We start from the raw sequence: 18195 nt of genomic DNA, 5'->3' as shown, positions 1-18195 counted from the left end.
CACACAGATGCACAACAATGACATCGCAGTATTAACTGTACTTAGTAATTTAAGTAATAATAAACTAAAAGTAATAAACTAATTAATTTGCTTTATTAGTCAAAAACGAGAATGAAATTTTTGAAATATTTCTCAAAAGAAATAAGTGGTTATTTTTATTATTAAATCGAATCAAGTGATGCAACAAAGTCTAAATAAATCAAAACCAGTTAACATTGTAGAACTGAAGAACAGGGACTTTTCATAAAACGAACATTCCCTCAGCCTCTGCAGCAACATATGTATTATCCGCAGGTCTTACACAGAGAAGGTTAAGTCAGATGAGCACAGTGCTGTGGTTGCAAAACGTTCAACACAGTGAGATGCATGTTAGGGTGTTTATCAGCATCATACATAAACTACATATAGAAATGGCTGAAATGGAATAATAATTTTGGTATATTACAGCAATTATTTCTCACACACCAACCTTCTCTCCCTCCAAACACATTTTAAATGAACAAAATATTCGATTTTAAAGTAGCTAATATGAAACATCATGATAATCATTTACCTATGTCTTCTTTCAGTCAAAGTACTTACAGTCTTGCAAGACAAGGCTAAACTCATTTATCAGTACATATGCATCATGCTGACCCTGTACAGTGTACTGACCCTGGTGAAAGATGATATATTATATACAATATAAATGACCACGCTGAAAAACATGGGACCCTGTATAAGACTGCTGATAATATGTATTCCACCTGAGTTCTCTGGCACATTTGTTAACACCATAGATTGCCCCCAGATAAACTGGTTCTTTGCTTGCTGTGACATTCGGTCGCCATCTAGTGGACAGGGAAAGAAACTGCACCACTTGACATCAAAAGAAAAAAAACACGAGCTTTGCAGTGTCATGTAGTTTTACTACAGTTTAACTGTCAATATACAGTTCCTTGTATATTGTCTATGGTAGCAGTAAAAAACTGGCATTTCATTGCCCCCTCCCCATCCTAGTGCAAGGACATGCTAAAACATATTTTCAGCTTTATAATAGCTTATCTGTAATGACAATAGTACAAATAAACAAACAGCCAATAAGATGGATGCTTTTTTTACAAAAACTTGTCCTTTTAAGGTATTAACTGAAACTTTACAAAGATTAAAAGAATAGTATAAAAATTGTCCGGACAAAAAAGGGTCCGTCAAAATCGCTTATATAAGAACACTCTAAAAATACATCAATTATCTGTAACAAAAAAAAAAAAGTGATAAATTGATTCTTAAAAAAATATTTTTCACCCAGAAGGGTTTAAAGGTCAGAGGTTGAGTATGGGGATGTCAAAGAGGTCACAGAGACCCTCACTTTCATCCAGGTTATAGATATAGTCACAGTCTCCTGGTGGAGGAGAGAGGCGAAGAAGAGGAGAGAAGACTGGAAGACAAAGAGACAGGAAAAATAGGTAAGACACAGATAAAAACATAACCACATCTACAGTGTATAACAATATATGTATATAAATTACTAAAATCCTTATGATGGAAAACAACGTGATTATATCATCACTCACCTTCAGATGCCATGAGCTCTTCCAATAGATCTGCACTCACTATTTCTGGAGAGAGAGACAGAGTGGGAGAATGAGAGAGGGGGAGAGAGAATGAGAGTGTAGAGGAAGAGGGAGAGAGAGACATAATACATATAATGAAATAGGAAATGCAGCACATCAGAAAAATGATATACCAGGTGTAACCACACCACACTTTTCTCTACCTTTGGTTGCGTCAAACACATCAGAGAAGTCTTTGGAGAAATCAAGCACTGAAACGAAAAAACATAAAAAAAGACCAAACCATCATGAAGTACCAAATGATATACCAGGAGTAGAAAGCCCGCCCTACACTACGAACAATACCCCAAAATACACCAACATCTGGCGCACACACTCAAGATCTCTGACTGAAGTATAACAGGGCCTTGTGAGCCCCCTGGCAGATGCTTCCTGTGTAACAGGGCATTGGGGTTGACAACAGTTAGACAGTGCAAACAGTAATTGGGTCAAAACGGGTATGCTAACTAGACAGATGAACTGTGTGTGTATGAGATGACACAAACCGTTAGTGCAGCAGCCCAGTGCCAAGATACCCAGCTGGCCTTCTCTCTCACACACACACACACACAGTCATAGCAAGTAAGAAATGTTTAACTGAAAACAAGATAACCTACAGTCAGTTGTGGTAGGTTCCTTATAAGGAGAGTTGTTGACCAATGAGGTTGACGACTGAAGAGTCTGGGTGTCCAACGAGAGGGTCTGTGTGTTTGAGTTGGTGGTCTCTGCTGAGAACAAGATAGAAGATAGAGAACGTGAGAATAAGGGAAAGAAAGACACCGAGTAGGACATGTTCCACTTGAGGTTTTGCAGGTACTCTTGATTTTTGGACTGTTAACATTCTCCTGGTGCCATACCTCTTGTTTTAGGGTTGGTCTTGCTAGTGGTCTGAACAGCGGCTACATTCTGGCTGCTGTCTGTTGCCCTAGTCCGGTTGGGTTTGGCCGTCTTTGCAGTTGCACCTGCAGAGGCCACTGCTGCTTGGGCGTTCTGAAGCATGTCCTCAGGGGGCGGGACTGGGACCACCGTGGGGGCGGGGTTAACAGGATCTTTGTTGATGAGCAGAACGTCTATGGGTCCAGCGGTGCTTTTCAGATGGATCTGGTACTTTCCCTTACCATTGACAACCTAGGATGATCAAACAAAAGCACTTTTTAAACAGAGAATCATGACAAACCATTATCATGCCGGCTTTGTTTGTTAAGACTAAACCAAGCCAGCATGGTGCTGCCCCATGTGTAATCTTAGATAGCATGCCGGCATTCTGGAATCAGAGGAACACAGACGTTGATTCAGTACTGTGATTAACTTGACTTGGACTGATTGAGAAGAAGTCTAAGAACAACCATCAGTGGAAGTGCGTAGAGAGTGTGAGTGTGTGTGTGTGTGCCGGTACAACAATGAAGGTGCAACCTCCCCACCTTGAACAGGCTGTGTAAAAGGAGCAACATACACACTTACTATTCTAGTGCATGAAGAGAAGCTTGCGGAGCAGAAGAGAAGGAGGTGGAGGATGAGAAAGAGGGACAGTAGAAGGAGGTGGAGGAAGAGAAAGAGGGACAGTAGAAGGAGGTGGAGGAGGAGAAAGAGGGACAGTAGAAGGAGGTGGAGGAAGAGAAAGAGGGACAGTAGAAGGAGGTGGAGGAGGAGAAAGAGGGACAGTAGAAGGAGGTGGAGGAGGAGAAAGAGGGACAGTAGAAGGAAGTGAAGGTTCTGGACTTACAGTGGCAGGTATGGGCACTTCCAGCTGAGTTCCAGATGGAGCTCGAACAGCCAGGAGGGTTTTCCCTGAGGAGAGACAGAGAGAGGGACCGTCCTTACAGGCAACATTCACCAGGGATCTCCCTCACAAACCCCACAGGACTCAACAGGAGAGATACAGAGAGAACCAGGAAGAGAGATGAATGGGGGAAGTATACCTTTAAAGCAGTTGCAGATGTCCTCATGGTTCACGTAGGCTAGAGTTAGTCAGAGTCAAGGTCTGGAGCTAAGAGCCATTACAGGGTTAGCAGAAATTACAGCAAGTTAGGCTTCTAGGCAAATGTGCGTGTATACGCCTGCATGTGTGAGCGTAGTAAGGATATGGCATGTTGTGCGAGTCCTCCGTCACGTTCTTGAGGCTTTGCTGGACCCACACCCTCTGACGGTCTAGCTCATGTTCCTTCTTCTCCAGATCGTCCAGCTCCGACTTCAGGTCTACAAGCCGATCACCGATCTCCCGTGTGTTACAGCCCGGACCCACACCTCTGTTAGACAAAGAACACAGTGTTTAAACACACACACAAACGCACGGACATGCACACACCCTCTCTCTACGCACTTCCACTGAATGCTGTTCTTGGACTTCTTCTCAATCAGTCCAATGCCCTCCAGCACGTTGGTGATGTCATAGATGCGTCTCTTCTGTCGGACAGCCAGAGTGTCTGCAGCCTGCAGAGAAGAAGCAGGAAGACACCTTGTTACTCCATGTCACTCTCTCTTCCTCTCCCTTTGTCTCTTTCTTTCTTCATCTCTCTTTTTCTCTCTCTCCGTCCACTGTATCTTTCCCTCTATCTGTCTCTTGGTCTCTCTTCCCATCTCTCCACCTCTCTCCAACACACACAACCTTGTAAAGATACTTTTCTTCTGGGGTGCTCCACCAGGAAGGAGGCCTCCTCCAATGTGGATTTCTAGAACTGTCAAATCACAGGGGTCAGAGAGGCCTGTCAGCCAATTACTGGATGGGTCACAGCCCTCTTAGCCAATAAAAGGAGAGGTCAAAACCCTATGAGAAAATCAGAGGGGGGTACCAAAGACCTAGACAATAATGACAGACCATGACATAGCCACCCACTGAAGAAAGACTTCCTAAGACTTAACCTAAGCGCTCTAGCTCCATCCCTTTCTACTCATCCAGAAAATTCTTACTGGCAAAGAAAATGGGGCGTGCTTCCACTCTCTGCTTGCCAATTTAATTCCGATTAAATCCTTTCTAGTAAAAGCCATACAAATACTTTGGCTAATGGAATATAAAACTTAACAGCATTGTCCTCTAACACTACTTCTCATCAGTCAAATACTTTAATAAAACGTGCAAAGGAACTTTAGTAAAGAGGAATTGTGCAACGTTTAACACCCAATGATGCCATACTGTTCTGCAGCTAAAAGCACCAGTTACTTTTGGGATTTTTGCATATTACTCAATTGATCAAGCTGCGGATCCGAGCTTAGTGCAAGCTAGCTGATTTGGTGACGAACTAGCTTGTTGATCATAAATTCAGACATTTGAAGCGAGATCACTCACTACTTTCAGATCCAGCACACCGTCCTTGGCCTCTTGCAGTAACGTTACGAACTTGGTCGTGAGCAGGCCGAGACTCCTCTCGTGCCTCATCGCTGGAGTCTGTCCATCTGACATGGTCTCGAGCTCGGTTCGGCTCACCTCCACCTCCATGGTGTACCGTCTGGGCCGACTGCTACTAGAACCGGGCTTGTTTATGCTATTTCTGACCAGCACAAGCCTAAACTAGCTATTTGGCTTCTCAGGTGGCAGACCGTGAACTGGCACGGTCCTTCTGTTGAAACTTAAGAGTTGCAAAATCGTGGCTGTGTTTATTACTGTGCCTGTCTGGGATCGGTCCGCTTGGTGTTCCCGTGACAAGCCACTGCAGCCAGCTGCAGCCAGTCGATAAAACAGACAGATACTCCAACGTTGTATCTACAGCCGTTAGGGGCGCGCTGCTCGGTTGATTTGAAGTGTAGGGAGTATCTGCGAAAAGAAGACGGCCAGCAGCCACGGGTGAAAACGCACCGTATTCTTTAAGATTTCACAATATACGAAGATATCTTTAGTTCGCTAGTTATGTGTGGAGCTACAATAGCTAATTTAAGCAAGCAAACTTGGAACTTACTGCAACTGTTCCTTGCAATCCCAAAACCGGACTCGCTTCTGGATTAGGGTAATGACAAAAAGAACTGCCTTAACATGCGGTTCAAATACAATTTGAATACAGTCGATTAATGGCGACCTCCGTTTTAGGTAAATGCGATATGCAGTTTAAAAACTCCCTCCAACTGCATCTGTCACCCAACAGTCACGGCTACGTCTTCCTTCCTTCCTCTTTCATCCAGAAAACAAGACGACGAAAACGAATGGCTGTCGGCAGCTCAGATCTCGTGCTCAGCCAATAGAATGACGCCTGTTCTAAGGGAGCGTCTCTATTTTATTTTTTACAACACACAGAAGGAAGTCCTTTAACACAAATAAACCTGTGTCTGTTTTCCATGCAAATAAATGGGAGCTATAGGCTATATCAATGAGTACATAGATATACGTTGCATTAATGTGGACATAGACATAGGTTTGGCCTACTAAAGGTACCTTTATGATGGTTTGGCCATGATCCATCAAGAGTTGGTTTGTTGGTCAACCGTGCTTTTTAACTTTCTTTATGACTGCATTGTCTGTTCGGAGCTTTAAGTGAGGATTGTTATTTAGTTTGTGCTTGAGATAATACAAAGCTATCAGGACTGAAATGATTTCTGCCATTGTCAGTGTGATTTTGCTAGCATGTGTATGAGAAAGAGAGTGAGTGTGTATACTTATCCATGCGAGTTGGGATTTGGGTACTAAATACTGCAGGTCATGCTGGACATGTAATGGTCAACTGCACAGAAGGCAATGGGCTGGGTCGAAGGACCGGAGCTTTCCTTCTATCCAAAATTACCAACTGACCTATTTCTGTCCACCATGGTTACCAGCCCACAAAGGGGTCTTCCCAGGAGGTCCAGACTGGACAGTGAGGTCTGTGGTGGCCCATCCTATAGGGGAGCATCCCCCAACTCTACACCCCACACACCCCCACCCTACCAGAACATCAGGAGGATGCAACTATTCCAGTTAAGGAGCAAGGTCCAAACACAGCAAACACTAAGTACCAGCAATCTGGTCTGGACACTATAAGCTTAAGGTGATCATAATAGTATGTGGTAAGACTCAGACTAAGTTATATTAGTATACTAGGAGGGGTGCACTTGACTGGAGAGACTAAACCCTGATATAAAGGGTGTGTAACAAGAGAGACAGGAGAGAGATGCACTTGGGTCTCTGTGGCAGCTATATGCTATGAATGCACAATCACTCACATGAAAGCCTACAGCTCTCTGTCCCTGCCCAGCGTTGGGAGAGGGACAGAGGTCATTGTTTGGTGGACAATGGGCTAACGGTGCCCAGGACGCCCCTCTATGCATGTGGCCTCCAGGAGAGGATGAGGCGGAGGAGTGTCCAGACTACAGCCATCCATACCCTCTTCCTCCTCCTCCCAGTGCCAGAATACAAATTTCCCATACCCTTTCAGACAAAAGCATAATGTAAAAGCGTCTTCCTCTTATGATATGTAAGAGCCGAGAATGAAGGTTGAAGACAGTTAAAATGAGAGAGGGTGAGTAAGGGGGGTGAAGGAGGGAACCATAGTTTCTGTGATCTTCCCAAAACTGCTGGGGGTGACTAATAGCCAAAGACAGGGAGACAACACATAGTAATAATTAATTCACACACACACACACTCATTCAAACAGTCTGACAACTGCATGCTGAGGGAGAAAGAGTCACTCTGTCCCTCCATTCTCTCAAGGCAAAGCTATGGGACAATCTTACCATGAAAGAGAGAGAGAGAGATTCTGTAGCACTATAGCGTAACCCCACAGGTCACAGTCAGACCTAGAAGCTTAATAATAGTGCAAATGCACACACTCAACACACATCTCATAACAGCCAGGTCTATCGATACTAAAATATCCTATTTTGAAAGATTGTCTTAAACATGCCTGATACTCACTTATTTTTCTTAAATCTTTTTTCTTTTTTACTTATATTGCTGTTTTTCCTTTCAGACAGGCCTCCCCAACATTTGACCACACCCAAGAACAACAACTAATGCATTATGTACATTTTGTACAATAAAGGCACGTTGTTTTCTCAGTTAAGTAACATCAAAGTCCGATGCAATTTTGACTTTATAAGGTAGCGCAATGTAAGAATGTATCCATCCCATTAAGCCCACTCGCTTTTTGAGCATTTTTTTTCTCTTCTGAATTCTGCAGATCTTATATCACCTAATAATGTAAACTACTCCACATATTCTCTGTCATCGTAAAAATATTTTGATAATAATAAACCCGACAAGTTATCCATAGCTACTGCGTACGGTTATATTAAGAACAGTCTATGTAATGACCGCGGGGACACAACCCTGCGCAAAATGATAGAAGCCACGTAATAGAATCACGTGACGTGGCAGAGGAACCAGGCTGAAGTCATATGACCTCCCTTGTCTGACTACAAGATGAGTGCATGAGATAGAAGTTTGCGTTTCAGACAGGGAAAGTCACTGGAATCAGGTCTGTGTATTATTTTTCTGACTTTAAATGAAAACCCTAACCTCCGGTATGTTTTGGGGTTTTGCCGTGTATATCCTCGCTGTGTCTTGGCCCTCCACATGGGCACAGTACGCTCCGGACGAGGTGACTATGCTGCCTGGGATGTCTTTCAAACCAAACTACCAACAATGGTCTGGTTATCTGAAAGCTAGCCCCGGGAAATACCTTCACTATTGGTAAGTTTTTACTTGCAGGACGAAGGCTATTAGATATCAGTGTAAATGAGAGGTTAACTTGCAAACGCACAACTGTACTTCCTTGTTGACTTCCTCGAAGCCAAAAGAGTAGCTTCACAATATGTCCAGGGTGATGTGCCGTGGACATTTTCACCATGATATATATATATAAAACGGTATGCCTCGTCAAGGCAGGTTCTCCAAACGCTCTGTTTAAAATCTCTCATATATAATAAAGGTGCTTTGTATGAATGTGGAATCCTTTGTTTTACAAACGCCTGCTCTTCCAGACACCCTCATACCCCCTACACCTCCTGTTCCCATGCTCCCTCAGGTTTGTGACTTCCCAGAGGGACCCACTGAAAGATCCCCTGGTGCTGTGGCTGAACGGAGGCCCAGGATGCAGCTCGCTGGACGGGTTCCTATCAGAGAATGGCCCCTTCCATGTAAGCAGTGTAGCAGAGTGACCCTGTCTGCCACCAGAAGTGCCCAAATATGGATGTCTAAATCGTGTTAGTCTAATTGATGGGAAGTTAAATCTCTCACACACATATGCAGAAACACCATCCATATATGTGCCTATGTATTGGGTATCTTTTTTTTTGTACGCTGTTCAAAATGTTGATTGTGAAGGATGTGAACATACTGAATGTTGTCTGTTTCTGACTCAGGTGAATGATGATGGTGCCACTTTGTATGAGAACGAATTCAGCTGGAATAAGATTGCCAACATCCTGTACCTGGAGTCTCCAGCTGGTGTGGGCTACTCTTACTCTGACGACAAGGTGTACAAAACAGATGATGATCAGGTAAGAACTCACTTGTGTTTAAGGATCAGAGATTCTCAAGACTATAGTCCCATAGCCATATTCTGTTAATATAGACCCTATATAAATCACAGATCTTGCATCTGAGGATTGGTGATGGCTGTATAGCAAACCAAATTTTTGTACCTACCTAGTTGAGGTTTGATCATAGATTGCGAGGAAGGTTATATTTCAAGACAATCCTATCTAGAAAGTGGTTTCTGACAGTAGACCTGGGATCTAGTATGGCAGCTTTAGCAAACCTAGTATTATTATTTAATTTATTTATTATTTATCCTTGACTTCCAGGTTGCAGATGACAACTACCTGGCCTTGGAGAGCTTCTTTGCTAAGTTCCCAAACTTCACCCAGAACGAATTCTTCATCTTCGGAGAGAGTTACGGTGGGATCTACGCCCCAACTCTTAGTTTGCGTGTGGCTACTGGGACGGCCAAGGTCAACTTTAAGGTGAGAGGAGGTTTAGCAGACTGTTCTGTGCACATTCAGCATGGGTTGATAGTATGTTCCAGCCTCATGTATAATTATGTAAAAACATGTGTGTTGTGTTTGACTGTGATGACCCCTGTATATTCCCAGGGGTTTTCCGTGGGTAACGGTCTTAGTAGCTTCAACCTGAATGACCAGTCCTTGATATATTTTGGTTACTACCATGGCCTCTTTGGAGAGGAGTAAGTAAAACACACACTTAGCTGCACCTATCAATGTCCTATGAGTGTGGTGTCCATTAGTACGATGAATTTGTAATTCCCAACCCACTTTCTTTCCTTCAATTTGCAGATTGTGGCATGATCTAAACACCAACTGCTGTGACAAACAAGGCTGTAACTTTTACAATAACAGTCGGGACACCTGCAAGACAATGGTATAAATCAACTCCTTTACGGTTTGGATTTGCTTACACAACAGTAGCAGAATAACAGACCAAACCTGCTGCCTCACCTTTACTGGATTGCTTTTTGCCTCTTTAAACTCCATTTCAGTTGGGTCAAGCCTTCAGCATAATTTACCAGTCCGGACTAAATGAGTATGCACTGTACCTGGATTGTGCAGGAGGTGTCAAGTCTCATAAAGGCTATGAGAGAAGCATGCACCATCTCTTCAGGAATTACAGGAAAGACTGGGAGACCTACCAGGTAACCTCCCTCCTGTGGACACATGTGGTATTACCTAACATAAGCTATTGCTGTGGATTTCAAACATATTTTTTTAGCTCATTGTATGATTTCAACTGGTTATAATGTAGGGATTATTCCCTACAACTAATTTCCTTTTGTAAAGGACACAAAATAACAGTCTTGAGGGTTATATAATGTTTGTTAATGTTGTCATTTTGTGTCGTTAGTTGTTGAAGTTTACATCTCCAGTGTCAGCCCCGGCTTCTCCTATCATCTCGCTGGGGGAGGTCCCTCCCTGCATCAACAGCACTGCTCAGATGAACTGGCTAAACAGGGGTGATGTGAGGAAGGCTCTTCACATTCCTGACACTCTGCCTCCTTGGGACATCTGCAGGTAAACTGAATTACCCACAACTCGACATTACCCACCACGCCCCACATAAACCGGAAATGCTAGATACTGGCTCATCTCATGGCCCAACTCATCACTGCCCTTTCTACTGGTGTACTAGAGTAGTTACAGTAGGACACTAGCCTACAATGTTTTCTCGAATGTAGTTTTCTACACCATCTTTAACCAATTCAGTACTATTATATCCAGGATCTTAAAATAGTGAGACGAAGAAAGTTCACCTCAGTGTCTCTGTCTGCTTGTGTAGTGATGAAGTTGGGAACCAGTACACCAACCTGTACCCCACAGTGAAGGATGTGTACCTGAAGCTGCTGTCTGTGGGCCTCCGGGCTCTGGTCTACAACGGAGACACTGACATGGCCTGCAACTTCCTGGGAGACCAGTGGTTCGTGGAGCAGCTGGGGCAGAAGGTCAGGCTGCTATGGGTTATGTCATGTTGTTTGGACGGTAAAGTCAATGGATGGGAGAAACTATAGACTTTGGATATTTTCTGCCTACTTTACAGTAGAAGTGTTTCTGTTGTCTTGTAGGAAACCACCAAGTATCAGAGTTGGATCTTTGATAACCAGATTGCCGGCTTTTACCAGCAGTTTAGCAACCTCACCTTCCTGACTGTAAAGGTAAGGCCTGACTATTAGTAGGGTAACATGCTGTTAATTGTCAGATAAAGTGATCTAATTGAGGGGCATCCCTCGGTTGTCAATGAGCGAACAGTGTTCCAATCCCACTGTTGTCCCTGTTTCAGGGTGCTGGTCACATGGTGCCTCAGTGGGCTCCAGGCCCTGCCCTGCACATGTTTCAGGCCTTCATCACAAACGGATCCTACTGAGCATGCTCCAGAGCTTACTTCCTGTGACATCACGGCACCTGTCAGTGGTCAAGGCTCTGTCCCTCAGGGAACAGATTATGATGGGATAGAAATGTACAGTTGGGATTAAGTAAACCACTTTATCACATTCAAAAACAGTGGAGGTTTCTGGGGTGTGCTCAGTCCTGGGCATTGTTTTGGTAACCCTACAACCTACTGTTTGTCACTGAGCAAAACAGTCCTGTGGTGAAGTGTGGTGTTTGAAACCGTGCCTTTACTCAGATGTTTCTTTCAAATCAGCACTTTAATAACACCGTACTTTTTATGATCGTTTTGAAATTGTAATAAATACTTGTATTACAACCATGAAAATCATTATTGGTTGATTTATTTGGGGGGAAATATAGGATGACTGGAGCGTTGATAATCGATTTGGAAATGTACACAATAGTTTATGAAGGAATCTAAAGATTGAAAACTAATTCCATTGCTCAGCCACCATGAGATGGCTATCCAGGCCAGGATCCTGTTCAGAATAATTGAACCACATTACAAATATATATATTTATACATATCCACAAAGGCTGACATGTTTTAATGAGGTTGGGAAGGACCATAACAACAATGACAAGTACAGTTTGATCACAAGCTCTGTCAAAGACGGTTAAACATGTTTCTGTACAAAAGTATGTCAAAAGCTGAGGTATCGCTACGATTATCTCTGTGGGAGACGGAAATGGTGTAATGACGTGGAATAAAACCAGTGAAAGATTTACACAGGAGCTTGAACTTTCATCACAACAATGATCCATTGCAGAGGACTTAATTACTAGATGGCTTATTGATCCAAACAGTTACTTCTTATTATGGTTACAAGTGAGAATAAAAGCATTCATCTAAACAATTCATTGCATTTCAAGCGTTTCCAGTCTCATTCAAGTCAAGATAAAACCATAACTGCTGTACTAGGAACAACTCCTTTTAACTTGATTTATTTGTATCCCTTACCACTCTCTGTACATCTTTGAAAAATAAAAACATTTCTTTTGAAACCAGGTCCAAAGCAAATAACTCTGTCCAAGAGTTTAAGAAAAGTATTAAATTATACAGTCCTGATTATCTTGCCACATTATTACACGTGATTGTTGGCTGCGATCTCAGGCTGCCTCTGTTAAATCACTGGAATTACTCAAGTACTATAAACGAAATATATTTGGCAGTAAACTTAAAACGGAACCCCTTAAAATTAGTGTCAGTGAGAGAGGCCTCCAGGTCATCTACTGCTGGCCAGCTGAACTAGTGTCAGGGAGGTCCTCCGCACCTGAGCTCAGGTAAACAGGAAGTGGGTGTGACGCCATGTAGAGCATGCTGGGCCTGATTCAGTCAGATGGTGGTCAAATCTAGACTGCAAAACCGAGGCTAAAAAACATATCAGAATCTAAACCATAATTAAAAAATTGGCATTGGGATCTAAAAAAGACACAATGTGTTTCCATTCGATTGGTCACTCTTTGCGCCCTGTCGAGTCAGAGGGCTCCATGGCTGAGGAACAGGACAGGCCATGCTGCATGCAGAAGAGGCCTTTATAAGGAGCCTCACGAAGGGTCGGAGCTCATGTGTGCATTGGATCCCCAACATCCTGCTAAGTTCAAAAAGACAGTGAAGACCTGTTCCTCCCCCTCCTCCTCCTCCCCCTCCTCCTCTTGACAAGACTCCTCTGGCTCCCTATTAGCTGTGGTTGTTGATGTCTTGGTAGATGGCATTGGCAGTGGTCTGGCCAAAGATGAACGCTCCGATGGTAACCATGACAACACCATAAACCACCATCCCATGCCAGCTGTGAGTAGAAGAGGTTAAGAGGCATTAAGAGAATCCCCTTAATCGACCATGGGAACATCATGGTCCCAACAACTGCAGTTCAACTGATGTCAGTAGATGGGGTCTGATCTTACCTCGCTGATCTGTTCTCCGTCTCTGACAGTTTGGCCTGGATCAGACAGAGACCTGGAAAAGTGCACACACCATGTTTACAGCCGTTAAAAAAATTAGTACGACAGCCACATCGACAAGAAACAACCAAGATGATGATTATGATACCTGGAAAGACAAAGATGAAGCAGGCAGCGAGCCCTCCAATGAGGGCGATGACGCGGCCAATGTCGGGGATGAAGAGGGCGAGGATGAGGGTGATTGTGAACCACAGCAGCGTCTGCAGGACCCTGCGCCTCTGCTCACGACGCACGCACAGCTCCACCTGCTCGCCATGGAAACGCAGCCAGAGCCCCTCCAGCACAGCCCTGGAGAGATAAGAAACCACTTTTCTTGACGAACCCTGAAAACTCGGGATACCAGCAACCATCCTCACAGCGGTGACTGTATACACAGGATACAAGGCGTTCCAGAGTCTCACCTGCCACAGAAGTGCAGGATGGGATAGGAGGTGACGACGCAGACCACGATGAAGGCTCGTGCGATGGCCACCGCAATGTCATTCGGAGGATATGACATCAGAACATCTTGGCTGACATTCGAGCCAAAGGACAGGAAGCCACACACGCCTAAAGGGGAGATCACAATAACTGTTCTATAGCAACAGACCCATGTGTTCCAAATATGTTTCTACTATTCATAATATAAGTCAGCCCCGGCCCCCCACTCCACACACATTACACACACAACACAAACACACACAGACCTGTGCCAGTGTAGACAAAGAGGCAGATGATCATGCCAAAAGTCACTACACCTCCCCAGGGCTTGATCTCACTCCTGCTCATGCTGTTAAACACAGGCACACTGCTGACATGACACTGCCATGTGGAGGATAGAACGGGAGGGAATGAAAGAAAGAGGGAGAGGGAGGGAGGGAGAGTTTAGGACAAAAAGACAGTACCTCAGAATTCTCATCGATTCTCACCTAACGCTTATTATGTTACATTACATGTACATCCTTACAACTATTCTCAAAATATTAAAAGACAAACACATTACAAACAGGTACCTGGAAGCCAAAGCATATGGTGGGGATGGCATTGAGCACTGCAGTCCAGGAGGATGGGCTGTAAAACCAACACAAGCTCATCAGCACATGAAAAGCATGATAGGATTTGTAGCTCCTGTCTACATTTGGTGAATTTGTTACGGTGCACAATGCTCAAATCTGTACTTGTGTAAGGTCACCTGGTTGGGATGTATCCTGGAGTCATTTCCTTATCCGGCCAGATGTACTTGACGATGACAACAACGGTGACATACCAGGTTCCCACAACACTCAAAGCACTACAGACAAAACAATGCAGTCAAAGTAGGGCCTAATGTTGCAGTAAAATGACATGCAGTTCAAAGAGTGAAGGGATGTTTCCAGAGGCTTAAAGCACAAGAGTGAAACTGTGGTTGGATGAGGAAGGGTTTACCTAGCGTATTTCTGGAAGCCTATCTCTTTGGGGATGGAGAGAGGAAGGATCACTAGAACGCCAGTGACCACGATGGTGAACTTGCGGTCGGTGTACCAGGTTTTACTGACCACACTCTCAGGATCATGGGCCATGGCCGCTATCACTATGGAAACACAGAAAGGAAGATGAACAGGCTTTGTTTGAAATTTGATGGAACAATAGTGAATAGGTGACAACAAAGGCCTCTCCACACAGCTGTCTGCCCCCCAGCAAGTTCAGATCTGTGACTCCTCAAAGGAAGAAAGGCTGCATGGAGGGAAGTTAGGTGAGACAGGAAGATGAAGAACTCAGACAGTCAGAAAAGAGCAGAGATGAAAACCCGGAGGTAGAAAGAGACAGGAGCATGGGCAGGCAGATTCATCATCATATACTGAGTAACAACTACTCACTTCACTTTTAATAGTAACTATTGACCTACCCATGGGTCATAGTCCATGTATGCAAGCATACCCAAAGAATGTTTCCGCTTACTGTCAGCACTTTTGATTATGTCATATGACATCAGTCATTGTCAGACAGCTGAACCACTGACTTTATGTCCCCCTCACCCTAAGCCAGGCATTTCCCTTAACTCCAATGATATGACCTAATATCTTCCACACTCTAGCCAAATACTACTTAACTTCATAGCTTAATCACTAACTCACACCACAGCCAGCACTGAGGGTTAGCTACAGTATGAGCAGGGTTATGCAGAGTCTGGAAAACGACAATGCTTTTACTTTTACTTTATCATTTTACACTCACATCTGTCCAGCTGGTCTCCGATGACGATGAAGAAAGCAATGCAGGTGCCGAAGGTGTAAACAGCGATGGCGACCTCACAGATGACCCCCATGACCTTCCCACACGAGGCTCTCACAACCTCCTGATAGGTGCTCTCGTTACTGACCTAGAGATGGAAGAGAGAGAGGAATGGAAGGAATGAATAGAGGGAGAAAAGAGAGGAACTGATGAAGTAAAACAGTGTGTGTGGGGGACAGAAAGGGTACCCAACACTCACCTGAGAGCAGTACGCCAGGATTACCAGTCCACTGATGATGAAGGTCAGCATAAACTGAAAACGTGCAAGGAAAACAGGAAGTGTTACAATGATGGCGCCTCTCGCTTCCCCCTAGATTGTCTACACACACATTGCTGTGGTCAAATTCTTACATGCAAGCAATATGAGAAAAACATGGATATGAGCAATAATATATCAAAAGGCTTGCATTGTTCACTTCTAACTATGAACTTCTATGTGCCAGTGAGGGCACCATAAAGTAATGAATGAATAATGAATAGAAGTCATACAAGTCCTTTTAGATCTGATTCTACATGGTCCTCCAGAGTAAGATAGTAGCTTCTAGGGGTTCTGGGCTGGCAAGATGCTCTCACCATCTGGAGAACCACACCCGCTGTCACTCCTCCCGCCATGTAGAAGGCAGCGGGGAAGTTTAGAAGCCCCGCCCCGAGTGCCGCGTTGACCACAATGAAGACCGCCCCAATGGAGGACACCCCTCCACTCCTGTCCCGGGTTGCCTCCATTTGCCGTATAGACTCCACGCTTGGACTCTGCAGTAGCCATGCTCTTTCACCCGAGTCCTCGCTCCCTGTGGTACCCCAGTCTGCCACGTCACTGTTAATTGCCATAGGATACCACCCAGCTGGGAGTTACACTCCAACCCCACTGACTATTGTCCTTCGTAGGGCTTGCTATCCACTATCAAAGAGCCAGGGGGAGGTGGATGGGAGAGATCAGGTCCATAGACAAGGGATCCAGTTGCAGCTTAAGATCTGAGGAACTCAGGCTGTAAACTTCCGAGGACACGGGAGGTGAGGTGCTCTGAGTCTTGGTATGTATCGTCTTCAAGGAAGGGGAGGAAGCCGTGTGTCTTTCTAGGACCTGCAATGACAAGACAGAAGAATTTGTAATAGAAGAAAAACTGACCAGGCCCTTTCATGCCCCACTTTAATAACCTTTAACAACCCCATCTCTGAGTGAAAGCTTCTATGTAAGCTATAACACAGGCCTTCTCCGCTACACATACCAGTCGAGTCAAGGCTCTTTGAGAGTACACCCTGTGTCGCCGATTGACCCCCTTACACCTGGCTGTGAACATGTTATAATAACCTCCAGAGATACCTTACCAGTCACCACAAGACTTTGGAAAATAAATGTTCCCCTTGACATGGCAACAAACAGAATAACCTATTCAGAATATGAATAATGTTGCCTTCGGTGACTCCTAAAGAACGAAGCAGCAGCACTTGTAATAGGAGGTTACATGTTCACTCACAGAGCAGACGTCGGACAGGTGACCTGTGAGATCCTACAAGTGAGGCTGACATGTTATCACTGTGATTGAATCACGAACAGAACCTCTGCATGCCTCGTTCTCACAGGCATAAGCCTATCAATATAGATATTTGAAATACACGGAAACACTCAATACCTACCGTACGCACAACACAAAATTGTATCTTATTGTCTTCAGAATTGTTTATAGCAGATGGCATTCTTGATTAGCTTAGATTTTTGACACCGCCAGACAGCTAAGCAGATGTAACGTTACAAGCTCACAAGAGAAATTCCCCTGAATGGTAGAATTAAAAATTGAGGTCGCACCGCTGGAATATTCCTGGCAACACGGACAGCTGATTAAATCACCGCTGTTGATGGCTCACGAGCGCGCTAATGTTAGCCTGCAGTCACTAAACATCAATGTCCGTAGCTACAAAGACGAAAAACTTCCTAGTCCCATTTCTTTCATGTGATTTTCACAAGTGCATATGGCTGGTTTGAAAATAAATGGAGGACAATTAAATAATACATACAATGGTCTTCTTATATTACCTTTCTGTTACTCCCTTTCAGCCTGTTTGTGTTTTGGCTGCACCCGCACGCGCAGTCCGATACCTGCTGAACAAGCAATGAGGCATGTGATGTGAGTACACTCGTTTTGTATTAGACAGAGCGCCGATAGCCAACAGTTGGGAGGAGTATGGGCTCACTGATTTAATCAACAACTACAATCGACACATGTAATATCCCGTAGGTTTCACCATCTAATCCTTCTAACTATCAGGTTAAACTTGTTATTTACTCACGTATTTCTGTTTTAAAATAGGATGGTCACCCAATCCAAACTCCGAGTGTCGGCCCAGATCTGGGTGGCCTCAGTTGAAAATAATTGCGAACGTGTTGATCACATGGTATTGCGTTGTTGTGACCGTTGAGCATTTTGGGAATTAGAGTTTACGCGAAGAACCCGCCTTCATGCCACTGCTTTTTTTTATTTTATGGTGGATGGTTCTCACCGGTAAAATAGTTCTTATTGTTGTCTATGTTATATCAAGAGGCATTTTCTTAATATTGTATAACAAAAATATATATAAGGCATAAAATAAGAA

At 44.1% G+C, this 18195-nt stretch overlaps 3 protein-coding genes across 7 annotated transcripts; 1 reads left to right on the top strand and 2 right to left on the bottom strand.

The window, feature by feature from the left end:
- Nucleotides 1–223: 223 nt before the first annotated feature.
- LOC134028530 (transcription factor E2F4-like) lies at nucleotides 224–7823 on the bottom strand. 3 transcript variants are annotated; one of them, XM_062472144.1, is made up of 12 exons: nucleotides 7409–7823; nucleotides 5483–5520; nucleotides 4876–5340; nucleotides 3913–4022; nucleotides 3678–3838; nucleotides 3512–3556; nucleotides 3316–3380; nucleotides 2450–2720; nucleotides 2210–2320; nucleotides 1757–1804; nucleotides 1554–1598; nucleotides 224–1417 (listed from the first exon to the last, which is right to left on the bottom strand). In XM_062472144.1, the coding sequence occupies exons 3-12, from the start codon at nucleotides 5023–5025 to the stop codon at nucleotides 1302–1304; spliced, it is 1122 nt and encodes a 373-aa protein (XP_062328128.1). In that variant the 5' UTR covers nucleotides 5026–5340; nucleotides 5483–5520; nucleotides 7409–7823; the 3' UTR covers nucleotides 224–1301. The 3 variants fall into 3 exon arrangements, with proteins under 3 accessions (XP_062328128.1, XP_062328129.1, XP_062328127.1); XM_062472145.1 differs by lacking the exon at nucleotides 7409–7823 and having other exon boundaries at nucleotides 2210–2317; nucleotides 5483–5877; XM_062472143.1 differs by lacking the exon at nucleotides 7409–7823 and having other exon boundaries at nucleotides 5483–5872.
- Nucleotides 7824–7832: 9 nt separating this feature from the next.
- On the top strand, nucleotides 7833–12399 carry si:ch211-122f10.4 (cathepsin A-like). Its single transcript, XM_062472139.1, has 11 exons — nucleotides 7833–8185; nucleotides 8520–8631; nucleotides 8857–8994; nucleotides 9301–9459; nucleotides 9589–9680; nucleotides 9790–9874; nucleotides 9993–10145; nucleotides 10355–10521; nucleotides 10787–10949; nucleotides 11070–11159; nucleotides 11285–12399. The coding sequence occupies exons 1-11, from the start codon at nucleotides 7998–8000 to the stop codon at nucleotides 11366–11368; spliced, it is 1431 nt and encodes a 476-aa protein (XP_062328123.1). The 5' UTR covers nucleotides 7833–7997; the 3' UTR covers nucleotides 11369–12399.
- A 46-nt stretch (nucleotides 12400–12445) lies between these two features.
- Nucleotides 12446–17956, bottom strand: slc38a7 (solute carrier family 38 member 7). Of its 3 annotated transcripts, none has more exons than XM_062472140.1 (13): nucleotides 17893–17956; nucleotides 17639–17704; nucleotides 16180–16687; nucleotides 15806–15859; nucleotides 15550–15694; nucleotides 14761–14905; nucleotides 14528–14626; nucleotides 14349–14406; nucleotides 14043–14157; nucleotides 13758–13905; nucleotides 13445–13644; nucleotides 13300–13351; nucleotides 12446–13184 (listed from the first exon to the last, which is right to left on the bottom strand). In XM_062472140.1, the coding sequence occupies exons 3-13, from the start codon at nucleotides 16432–16434 to the stop codon at nucleotides 13076–13078; spliced, it is 1380 nt and encodes a 459-aa protein (XP_062328124.1). In that variant the 5' UTR covers nucleotides 16435–16687; nucleotides 17639–17704; nucleotides 17893–17956; the 3' UTR covers nucleotides 12446–13075. The 3 variants fall into 3 exon arrangements, with proteins under 3 accessions (XP_062328124.1, XP_062328125.1, XP_062328126.1); XM_062472141.1 differs by having other exon boundaries at nucleotides 17639–17701; nucleotides 17893–17953; XM_062472142.1 differs by lacking the exon at nucleotides 17893–17956 and having other exon boundaries at nucleotides 17620–17701.
- Nucleotides 17957–18195: the final 239 nt, after the last annotated feature.

The sequence above is a fragment of the Osmerus eperlanus genome, chromosome 10 (assembly GCF_963692335.1).
Source record: "Osmerus eperlanus chromosome 10, fOsmEpe2.1, whole genome shotgun sequence".
Taxonomy (NCBI): Eukaryota; Metazoa; Chordata; class Actinopteri; order Osmeriformes; family Osmeridae; genus Osmerus; species Osmerus eperlanus.
This window is presented reverse-complemented; position numbering and strand designations above follow the sequence as displayed.